The sequence below is a fragment of the Orycteropus afer genome, unplaced genomic scaffold (genome assembly GCF_000298275.1).
Source record: "Orycteropus afer afer isolate SDZICR_OR568_19922 unplaced genomic scaffold, OryAfe1.0 scaffold00099, whole genome shotgun sequence".
In the NCBI taxonomy this organism is placed as follows: Eukaryota; Metazoa; Chordata; class Mammalia; order Tubulidentata; family Orycteropodidae; genus Orycteropus; species Orycteropus afer.
Window position 1 is genome coordinate 8,717,351 of NW_006921686.1, and position 11,235 is coordinate 8,728,585.

At 45.9% G+C, this 11,235-nt stretch overlaps 1 protein-coding gene across 1 annotated transcript in view; it reads left to right on the forward strand.

Annotated features, from left to right (window-relative positions):
- The window catches only part of LOC103198935 (cytochrome P450 2B11), a 13,116-nt gene extending 7,664 nt beyond the window's left edge, over window positions 1-5,452 (forward strand). The window contains exons 6-8 of the mRNA XM_007943142.1: window positions 1,002-1,187; window positions 1,350-1,491; window positions 5,271-5,452. Of these exons, the coding sequence (XP_007941333.1) occupies window positions 1,002-1,187; window positions 1,350-1,491; window positions 5,271-5,452 (510 nt within the window). The remainder of the gene's footprint in view (window positions 1-1,001; window positions 1,188-1,349; window positions 1,492-5,270) is intronic.
- The last annotated feature ends 5,783 nt before the right edge of the window (window positions 5,453-11,235 follow it).

The following is an 11,235-nucleotide window of genomic DNA, read 5'->3' on the forward strand; positions in this document are numbered from 1 at the left end:
AAGGCTGGCAGTTCAAACCCACCAGCCACTCCTCAGAAGGAAGATGGGGCAATCTACTTCCGTAGTGATACTGCCTCGAAAACCCAAGGAGGGGTTGCTGTGAGTCAGGTCTGACTCGACAGCACATAACAACAACAACAACAACATGTACATAGATATAACATATATTAACCTATCATTAGATCTACCCAGCCATTGATTCCTTTACATACTCATTCATTCACTAATCATTCACTTCCTCCTCTATCAATGGAACCATCCATCCATTCATCTGATTTATTTATTCATTAGGTTCAATGACTTGTCTATGGATAATTAATCATTGATTCATTAATTGATCTATTGATCAGTACATCAATACTTAATCCATCCACTGATCTGTTCATTCATCTGAGCCATGAATTAATCCATTCATTGATCTGTTCACTCATCAACCTTTCAATCACAAATTCATCCATCCATTGATTAATGCATTTATTCACTTATTTATTTAGCTGTTCATGAACTAATCTATCGATCTATTCCTCTGTTATACTCCTGAGAACCTAGGACAGTGCCTCACATATAATACACATACAAAAAATACTAGTTTGTTTTCTAGTAATCTTAGAGGGAGAATTTTGACAAAAAGCTCCTGTACAGACAATCTTAAATCCACAAGAATATTTACCCACAAGGGAAAATAAATAGTGATTTCCCCTTTAGACTGAAGACATGCACATGTGTGTGTGTGTATGTGTGAATGTGTGTGTGTGTACTTGTGCATGTGGGGAAAGAATGTGTAACATTTCAAAGGGTGAGAAGTCTTGTTGCTTCCCTCCTCTAACCCCTCTCCAGCTGGTTGTTCTGGGGTGTGTGTGTGTGTCAAGGATCTAGCCCTTTACTGTAGATCCTTTACTTATTGACCCAGGGAAAGCAGTGTCTCCACAGAAATGTCCTTTTGAAACATCTGCTTCAGTGCAGTAGATCAGGAATTCATTGGTCCCTTTTTCTGTGCAGAGAAAGTCCATAAGGAGATCGATCAGGTGATTGGCTCACATCGCCCTCCAGCTCTTGATGACCGAGCCAAAATGCCCTACACTGACGCAGTCATCCATGAGATTCAGAGATTCGGGGATCTCCTCCCCATTGGCATTCCCCACATAGTGACCAAAGACACTCACTTCCGAGGGTACATCATCCCCAAGGTGAGACCTGCTGGGTTCCTGCAACTCTTCTTTGTGGCCTCCTGGGTCTCTGAATCCCAAACCTTGCCCTCTTTTATGACTAAGGTTCCCCTGTGGTTTTTCTTAGATGGGAGCATGAAGGTGGTGACATACTTTGATCTGTTTCTTGTACCCCAACCTCAGGGCACTGAAGTCTTCCCCCTCCTGAGTACTGCCCTCCATGACCCACATTACTTTGAAAAACCAGATGACTTCAACCCTGATCACTTTCTGGATGCCAAAGGGGCACTGAAGAAGAATGAAGCTTTTATCCCCTTCTCTATAGGTAAGCTGGACCCCCACTCCTTTCTCCAAGCACGAGGGTGCTGGTTCCATCCCTCCTCTACACAAACAATGATCACTCACTCACTTACTCACTGCCATCGAGTTGGATCCGACTCATAGCAACCCCTTCTTGGGTTTCCGAGGTGGTATCACTACAGAAGTAGATTGCCCAAACTTCCCATGACAAACAATGATAGGCCTTGTTCACTGAGCACTTATTAGATGCCAGTTATCTCACATTATTCCACCTACAGTATCCCATTCCATTTTTACTATAATCTTAAAGGGGGCTTGAGACATGAGATTATGTCCCAAAAACACATCTTGGTAAACATCACCACCCACCTTTTCAACTAGCAGTCTGTGCCCTGACAGAGCCTGGGTGCTGTAGCCTATGTCCCACAGTTTTTTTTTTTTCATGTTATTTTTTAAATCTTCCTCCTTTCTTCCTTATTTACTCATTTAGTTTTCTCTTTAAAGTCCCTGGCTCTTTTTTATTTTTTTTCCTCTTCCTTTTTCCTAGTTCCCTTTTTTTTTTTATATTTTTTTGGTTCATCGCATCCCTTGTTTTTCCTTTTGTAGTTTTCCCATTTTTTCTTTACTATTCTTTCACTCTTGCTCTTTCTATCCTTCCTCCCTCCCCAGATATTGGGCCTTCCCCCCCCCCTCTTTTTCTCATTAGCTTTCTTTTATACTTTTAAAATATATATACATTTTAAAAAATTGTCTTCTCACTAATAGCTTCTCTTTTTCTTTCTTTGTTTTCTTTTTCTTTTTCTTTTCTTTTCTCTTCTCTTTCCTTCTCCCTCCCCTCCCCCTCCCCCTCTTCTTCTTCGCCATAGTTCTTGTTTGTTTATGTGGCTTGACTTTTCTGTTCTCTTGTTTTTATTTTCTTGGTGGTTTTTAATTAATTAATTAATTTTTGTTTGAGTGGGAGACAATAACCATTCCCACATAATCCAACCATTCCTGACCTCCTGCAGCTCCACCCACATAGTAAGGGCCATCACTTGCTTTTGCACCAACTGACCAATGACAGATGGTGGACAATACCAGCTCAACTCACCCTCAACTGCTCTTTATAAACAGCTAACAGAGATCTCTGCATACACTCTCATTCTCTATCACACCCACCAAGAGACAGGTGATGAGAGCTAACAACTAGCAAACACAGGAGGCTAGTAGCCCACTCACACAGATATTTCAAAACAAAATAAAGGAAAAAAAAAACCTTGGGTGAATCACATCAGCATACTACCACAGATTAAACACAAATACAACAACATCACAATGTCTAAGACACAAATGACCATCTGAGTCTAAACGAAGAAGCAAGATAAAGTAGTAGAAACAAGGGTCTAGGATACAAATCCAGAAAACATCCCTGAGGAAGAGGAAACACTGCAACTCCCTGATAAGGAATTCAAAAGAGTTATGTTTGGGTACCTTCAACGTATTGAGAAACAGATCAAGGAAAACTCTGACAAGATCATGGAAGACACTGACACAATAAAGAAAACACAGAAAAAAACTCTAGAAGAATTTAGGAAAACAATACAAGAACAAATTGACAATACAAACAAAAAATAAGAAATGACACAAAAACAACAAATAGAAATCCAGAAGATGAAAACCAAGGTTTCAGAAATAGATAACACAGTGAATGGGCAAAGGAGTAGAATTGAATCAATGGAAGACAGAATTAATGAGACTGAAGACAAATACCTCAATACCACTTTGTTAAGGGATCAAGCAGAAAAATGATCAAAACAAAATGAAGAAAAACTAAGATTCATGTGGGATACCATCAAGAGGAATAACCTATGTGCAATAGGAATTCTGGAATAGGAAGAGACAAATTAAATCACAGTGAAAACTGTTGAAGATCTGTTGGAAGAGAATTTCCCTAATATAATGAAAGATGAGAATCTACCCATTCAAGAACATCAATGAACCCAACACAGGATAGACCTCAAAAGAAAATCACTAAAATATATCATACTTAAACTTACCAAAACCAAAGATAAAGAATCCTGAAAGCAGTATGGGTAAAGCAAAAAGTTACCTACAAAGGGCAACCAATAAGAGTAAGCTCTTATTTCTTTGCAGAAACCATGCAGGCGAGAAGGAAAGAGAAGTATTTTAACCTCTCTTTGGGTGGTGAGCCCTGGTGGCATAGTACCTAAGGCATCTGACTGCTAACTAGAAGGCTGGTGGTTCAAACCCACCAGCCACTCCTCGGAAGGAAGGTTGGGCAATCTACTAGTGATACCACCTGGAAACCCAAGGAGGGGTCACTATGAGTCAGATCCGACTTGACAGTGGTAAGGTTGGTTTCTTTTTTTGAGTTTGGGTGGTGAAAACAGTTAAACACTTGGCTGCCAACCAAAAGATTGGAAGTTTGAGTTCACCCAAAGGCACCTCAGAAGAAAGACCAGGAAATGTACTTTGGAAAAATCCTCCATTGAAAACCTTGTGAGGCACAGTTTATGTACATGAACTGGAATCAACTTGACTGTAACTGGTTTTTTTTTTTTTTTCAACCTCAGTATATTCATTTGCTTCAAAAACGATTGATGGAGAAACTGAATATTACATACAACTTAAGCAGCAGTAGGACAGGTTAAATAAATTAACACTGTGTGGCCATTAAAATAATCAGGGAAAAACCAAACAATTTGTTGAGCACTATTCTGAACCCAGTGTACTATTAGGGACTGATTATAATACGTGCGACAAGTCACACTCCAGGAAATTCATAGTCCAGCTGGGGGCTTTGGGAATAGAAAGCAGGAAGTACTCAGTAATCTTGAGGGCCCATAGGAAAAGCTTACCTAAGGACTTGACTTCTAAATTAAGACCTTATGGGTGACTATCAGTCAACCTCTGGTAGCATAGTGCCTAAGGCACTTGACTGCTAACCAGAAGGCTGGCGGTTCAAACCCACCAGCCCCTCCTCGGAAGGAAGATGAGGCAATCTACTTCCGTAGTGATACTGCCTCGGAAACCCAAGGAGGGGTCACTACGAGTCGGGTCTGACTTGACGGTACATAACAACAACAACAACAACATCAGTCAACCACTGGATGTTTCGGGCAGAGAGAACAGCAAGGTCCTGAAGGTGGAGACAGCATGGCAATGTTTGAGAAACTATATGAAATCCCATGGGCCCAAGGTATAGATCAGGAACTCTGGTGGTACAATGGTTGAAGCATTCAACCGCTAACCAAAAGGTTTGAACCCACTAGTGCTCCTCAGGAAAAAGATGAGGCAGTCTGCTTCTGGAAAGATTTACAGTCTTGGAAACCCTATGGGGTAGTTCTGGTGGCATAGTGCCCAAGGCAATTGACTGCTAACCACTCCTAGGAAGGATGGTTGGGCAATCTACTTCTGTGGTGATACCTCCTCGGAAACTCAAGAAGGGGTCGCTATGAGCCAGGTCTGACTCAACGGCACATAACAATAACAACAATGGGGCAGTTCTACTGTGTCCTATAGGGTCACTGTGGATCAGAATTGATTTGATGGCAGTGGGTTTGAGTTAGGGTATAGATTAGGGAAGGAGATAAGAGTGAGGAGCTCAGCTGGGAAGGATTTTGAAGACTAGGGGAGGAACTGGGATTTATCCTGGGGGCCCTGGGAAGCCAAGGAAGAGTTTGACATGGTCTGAGTTATCCGTGATCTGACTTATCCGTGGATGTGACAGGACAAAGGACTCCCCATAGCATGTGCACTGTGCCATGCCCACACTGGTGATCTCTCCCTCCTCTGTGCCCACAGGGAAACGGATCTGTCTTGGTGAAGGCATTGCCCGGACTGAGTTGTTCCTCTTCTTCACTACTGTGCTCCAGAACTTCTCTGTGACCAGCCCTGTGGCCCCTGAGGACATTGACCTCACTCCTCAGGAGAGTGGTGTTGGGAAACTGCCCCCCATATACCAGATACAATTCCTGCCCCGCTGAGGGGGCAAGGGAAGGGGTCAAAAGACTCTAGGATCATCTAGTGTCCCCAGCTCTACAGAGAATGGCCCCTCACTCTCTTCAAGTCTTCTTAGCTCTGAGAGACCTGCTGCAAGCCAGTATCCTTCCCCCACCTTGGTTGCTACCTCCATTGGAAAGTCTTTTCTGCCATCTCACTTCCTTGCACCATACTTCAGTTTTTCTCAAGACTCAAGGAGGTCTTTTCCTTTCCTCCTGGAATAGAATTCCAGGAGCTGGAAGCAACCTCAAAGGCCGTCCAACCCCTTCCTTGATGTAGATAAACAAAGTGGGAGCTCAAAGGGGAAACTTGGCTTAGGATCTCTCTGGAATTGTGTCTCCCAGGCCACTGCTCATGCAAGTGACTTGTCCCTTTGCACAGGACAACCCAGCCTCCATTTATCAATTCTTTGTACTCCATGAGCTGTGATAAAGTGCTCTGCATACATGAACTCACTTGAAGCCTTCTCCCAATAACCCTATGTGATAGGCTCAATGCTCATGATCATTCGACAGATGAGTAAACAGAGGTGGAGAATGCCATCAGTTGTCCAAGGGCATGTATCACCAGTGAACAGAGGAGCAAGATTCACATGCTGCCTTCCTGGCTCTAGAACGCCAACTTCGCAGCTTCTTGAACAGGGAATAGTCATTCTTAGCTGCCTCTGCTTACTTGTTCACTTATGAAAGGTCTTCCTCAGCCCCGTGCCTCCTGAGTTGTATGATTCAGGTGTCCTGTCCTCTCTGATACTCATCTCAAACTCCGTGAGAATCAAATAAACATCCAAAGCTTGGCACGCCTGAGCCAAGTGGTGATCTCTGCTATTTTTCATGTGATTTATTTATTATCAGGTCCCCAGGGACCTAAGACACCTCTCCCTCATCTCCATGGCCTTGTCTTGTTCATCCCTGTACCTTCAACACCTGGGGCAGTGCATGACCTAGGACAGGTGTTCAAAATATTTGCTGGGGGAATGAATGAATGAATGGTTAAATCAGTCCCCCATAAACCCAAAATGGAACTAGAGTCCCCCAGCAAACCTTGTCTCCTTTTCCATATCTCACTCTCTTCTGATGTCCAAAATAACCCGTTTGCCAGTGGGCACAGGATGCCCCCAATTCTGCCTGCCAGCTAGGCTTGATCCCTCATGCCGCCATGCTACCCTCTGACAAAACTGAGTGAGAGCCACCTGTTCAGGGAAACCACCTTAAGCCAGCCTCCATTCATTCCACCAGCTGGCATGACCACCCTTTCTTGAGGGAAGTACTATCCAGTCAAGGTCACTGCCCATTGAGATGGCTACCGTCAGCCAAATGGGAAGCTGCCTTTGTGCCTCAACCTGGAGATGCTAAACTTCCTGGCTTCTACAGCACCTGCCACCTTTAGGCTCCTGTGAGCTCTGAAGAGTTCCCATGAGCTCTGTCAAAGTAGATATTTGGCATGGCCTCTCCCCTAAACTGTGGAAAGAAAACAACAAACAGAGCAGTCTGCCTTTAAGAGGGGACAGAATGGAAGGAAGGATGGAAGGCAGGTACATGGAGGACCATGATGCTCTTGGTCTTCCCACTCCTCTTTATCCTCATCGGCGTCTTGTTACTCTGGGTTTGGGGATGCCACACCTGTAAGGGCCACTTCCTGCTTGGACCCTTGCCTCTGCCCTTTGTGAAGAACATGTTGCAAATAGAACACACGGGCTTTCTCAGTTCCTTCCAGAAGGTGAAATGGTGGAGAAGGAAGGAGTGGGTAGGTGGAATCAGAGCTCACAGGCAGGAAGACAGGAGTTTAACTTTGGGTGGGACTTCTTCTGGACACAGCCTGGTCCAATATGCCCACCAGTGAAGCTTCTGGAATTTCTATGAGACAAGGTAGACTGGAGAAGGAAATTCTGGCAGACCTGAGCCTTTGAGTTGGAGTGGCGAGTGGGGCAAGAAGTAGCTGGAGATTAGATGTAGGGACTCTTTGTAATTCTTAAAATTCAAAGGTGGGAGGAAAAATGAGAGATGAGAATACTTGGGGCAAGAGGGTGAGTGGAAGGCCTGGTGGAAGCCACCAAGTGGAAGCCCCCCTTCTTCCCCGATGGAGCTAAATAGGAAGGTGTGATCCAGGTCTGAGAAATGCAAGACCAGCCCTTCTCTTGAGTTAGAGACAGATCTGCACCCTGTCCCCACAGCTGCAAAAGAAATAAGGGGATGTGCTCACTCTCTACCTGGGCCCCAGCCCACCATCATCTTTTGTGGGTTTGAGGCAATTTGGGAGACCCTGGTGGATCAGGCTAAGGCTTTCTCAGGCTGAGGGCACACTGGCACCCGTGACCTCACCTTCTAGAAGAGTAAGGGGCGAGTAGGGGCTCTAGACCGAGCAAGTGAGTACGCAATCTGCCCTCCTAACCTTCCCTCTGTGGAACTTCTCCCCAGCCAAGTGTGGCCTTCACCAATGGAAAGACTTAGAAAGTCCTTTAGCAGTTCTCTCTGGCCACCATGAAGGGATTTGGGATGGGGAAGCAGAGAACTGAGGAGCAAATCAGGAGAAGGCACAGTGTCTGGTGGAGGAGCTGTGGGAACCCAAGGGGAGCCCCAGAAAGTGGGGCTGGGACTGGAGGGGCAGGCAGGTGGTCAGTGAGATGAAGACAGAGAAAGGGCAAGAGACAAAATGACTGATAGAAAGACACAGGGACAGTGAGAGATACAGAGAGAGGTTCAGGGAGAGAAAGGCAAGTGAGACAGAGACTGAAAAAAGAGAAAGAATGAGGGAGATGGAGGGACACTAGGGGAGATGGAGGGAGAGAAAGCTGGCAGAGAGAGAGCCGAGGACACAGACAAAGATCTAGCAAGAGACACTTGGAGAAGAAGATTGAGAAATAAACACGTGAAGAGAGAAACAGAGGCCAGGGAGACACAAAATGGCAGTGAGGCAGAGGAGGGGAGGACACAAAGCAGAGTGGGGATGAAGTGACAAAGAACTGAGAGGAAGGGACTGAGTCTCAAAGAAAGAGTCTTTGTTGTTGTTATGTGACTTGATGGCACATAACAACAACAACAACAACAACAGGGAAGCAGATGCCCGGGGAGGGAAATAGATGCAGAGAAACCAACAAGATACGCTCAGCTGGCTCCAGCCAGACCAGGGTCGCCCAGAGGTCAGTGCAAGGGACCCCTCCCCCCTGTGACAGACTTCTGGTCCTCAGGGGCCTATCTAGACCCTACTTTCCTCTTTCACCCCATTACAGCCAACATTATCTGCTCCTTCATCTTTGGTGAGCACTGTCATAAACAAACAACAACAACAAAAACAAACGTCGAGTTGGACCCGACTCATAGCGACCCCTCCTTGGGTTTCTGAGGCAGTATCAGTACAGAAGTAGATTGCCCAACCTTTCCTCTGAGGAGTGGCTGGTGGGGTTGAACCGCCAGCCTTCTGGTTAGCAGTCAAGTGCCTTAGGCACCACGCCACCAGAGCTCCTCTTTCATCACCAGGACTCCAAATTCTTATGGCTACAGTCACTGAACAATGCCTTCGCCTTCCTCAGCTCCTTCTCTAACCAGCTGTGAGAATGGCATGGGGGTGGCGTCTGGCCACCTCTAAGTTCACAGAGGAGGAGACTCAAGATCAGCAGCTGATTCCTATGAGGTGGAGGTCAGCTATGCCTTCACCATTCAACCTTTTTGCCAATTCTGACACCAAATCTGACACGCCAGGACGTGTCCCCCATGGCACTTTCTACTACTCACCTGGGTTCAGTAATTCATTGTAACACCCACAAAGAACTCACAGATGATACTTATGATCGTGGGGTTTATTATGGAAGTAACAGTTACAATTCAGGACCCTGACACTCAGGATACAGTTCTTTGATTGGGACAACCTCCCCTCAGCTGTGCCCAAACGCAGGTCTCTCTCTGCTCAAGCAAATGTTAGAAAGCTCTTTTATTTCTGCCATTCAATGCCTAGAGGCCCCCTGCTCCATCAGTAAGCCTCTTCCCAAAGGCACTGAGCTTTCCTACTCGGTGGGTCGGTGAGTCCAGCTCTTTGGCTCCCAGAGGCAACGTACTCTGCCAGCCAGCCTCCCGCTCTGAGGCACTCAGCCAGGAAGCCCATTTGGTCTCCTCCCAATCTCCTCCTGGTCTCACAGTTCTGCTGCTTCTGTTGCCACTTCTTCTTGCCCTCTGTGTCACAGCTCTCTGTCTCCTGGATCGAGGAGATTCATCACAGGTATCTTGAGTCCAAAAGACAAGCTCCACTCTTGGCTCTTCTTTCTTGAAAACCCAAAAAAAAACCCCCAAAACCAAACTCACTGCCATAGGTTGATTCTGACTCATAGCAACCCCCATTGGGTTTCCAAGGTGGAAGCAGATTGTCCCATCTTCCTTCCATGGACCTTCAACCTTCTGGTTAGCCGGGAAATGCCTTAGGCACTGGGCCACCAAAGCTCCTTTGTTTCTTGTAGGCAGTGAGATATCCCCTTCTTGCCTCTGGGATGCCTCAGTTTGAGGCCTAGCAAACTGACCAATCCCCACCTTGGGGTTCTGTGGTAGTTGTGTTTGTGTGTCAACTTGGCTGGGCCTGGTTGAGTGGCTGGGCAGCTTGTGGTAGTTATTCCCCATGATGAGACTGGCAATCAACTCCATGATGGGATCTACCATAAGCAGCTGAGTAGCTGCCTTTGGGATGTGGTCTGCTTCCCATATATAATCAGCAGCTTTGGGAATGGTCTCTAGCCTATGGCACGCTTGGACTCTGCATGTAGCTGTGTTGTTGTTTAGCAGCCTGCCATGCTCTGCTGACCTTGGGACTTACAATAAACTTGAATTGATGGCCTGCTGTGTAGTTTGGTAACATCGGGACTGTGCCTTTTTACTTGTCAACCTTGGGCTTCTCAGCCTCAGCAGCCAGCAGCTGTGTGAGTGAAGAAACGCCTCTAGCTCCAGTGGGCCAGGAGCAGGAGGCAGAGCTGGACCCCAAGGTTGAGGGGCTTTCACCCAGCCCCTAGAGCCTGGCATTTTGATCTTGGACTTAAAGCTTCCAAATTGTAAGAATAAACTCCTGTGGTATATTCCTGTCAGAGTGGCACTAGGGAACCAGAACAGGTTCCATGCACTTTATTTGCACAGCTCTGGTAGTGTAGTGCCTAAGGCATTTGACTGCTAACCAGAAGGCTGGTGGTTCAAATCCACTACTCCTCGGAAGGAAGTTTGGGCAATTTCCTTCCGTACTGATACCGCTTCAAAAGCCAAGGAGGGGTCACTATGAGTCAGGTCTGACTCAATGGCACATAACACTACCACCAACAACAACCCCCACAATGGAGTCAAGCTATCCAATCCCCTGGTGAACCACAAGCACCTCACATTTGCTAAGTCTCACCCAGTCATTTGATGGAAGTCAAAATGACTATGGCTAGACGGGACATATTAAGTAATTCACTGCACCATATCAGGTGAGTCTGGGATGAGTGAGTGGGCCCTGGTAAGGGGCCAGGTTTTTCTTGTCCTGAGTGTGGCATCAAGAGGGCACCAACCATTCATTTTTCTCAAGGGAAGGAGCTTATTTTAATCTCTTCCCTGAGTCAGAGAAATGTAACACCCACAAAACTGCTGCTAGCTTATGTGGTGCCTTTGTGGGAATTAGAAAACGGCACCTCCTCTCAAGGAAAAACAATATTTAAATTAGTTTACTATTACCCACCACCATCTAATCAATTCTGAATCACAGCACTCCTAGGGTACAGAATGGAACTACCCCATGGTGTTTCCAAGGCTGTTAATCTTCA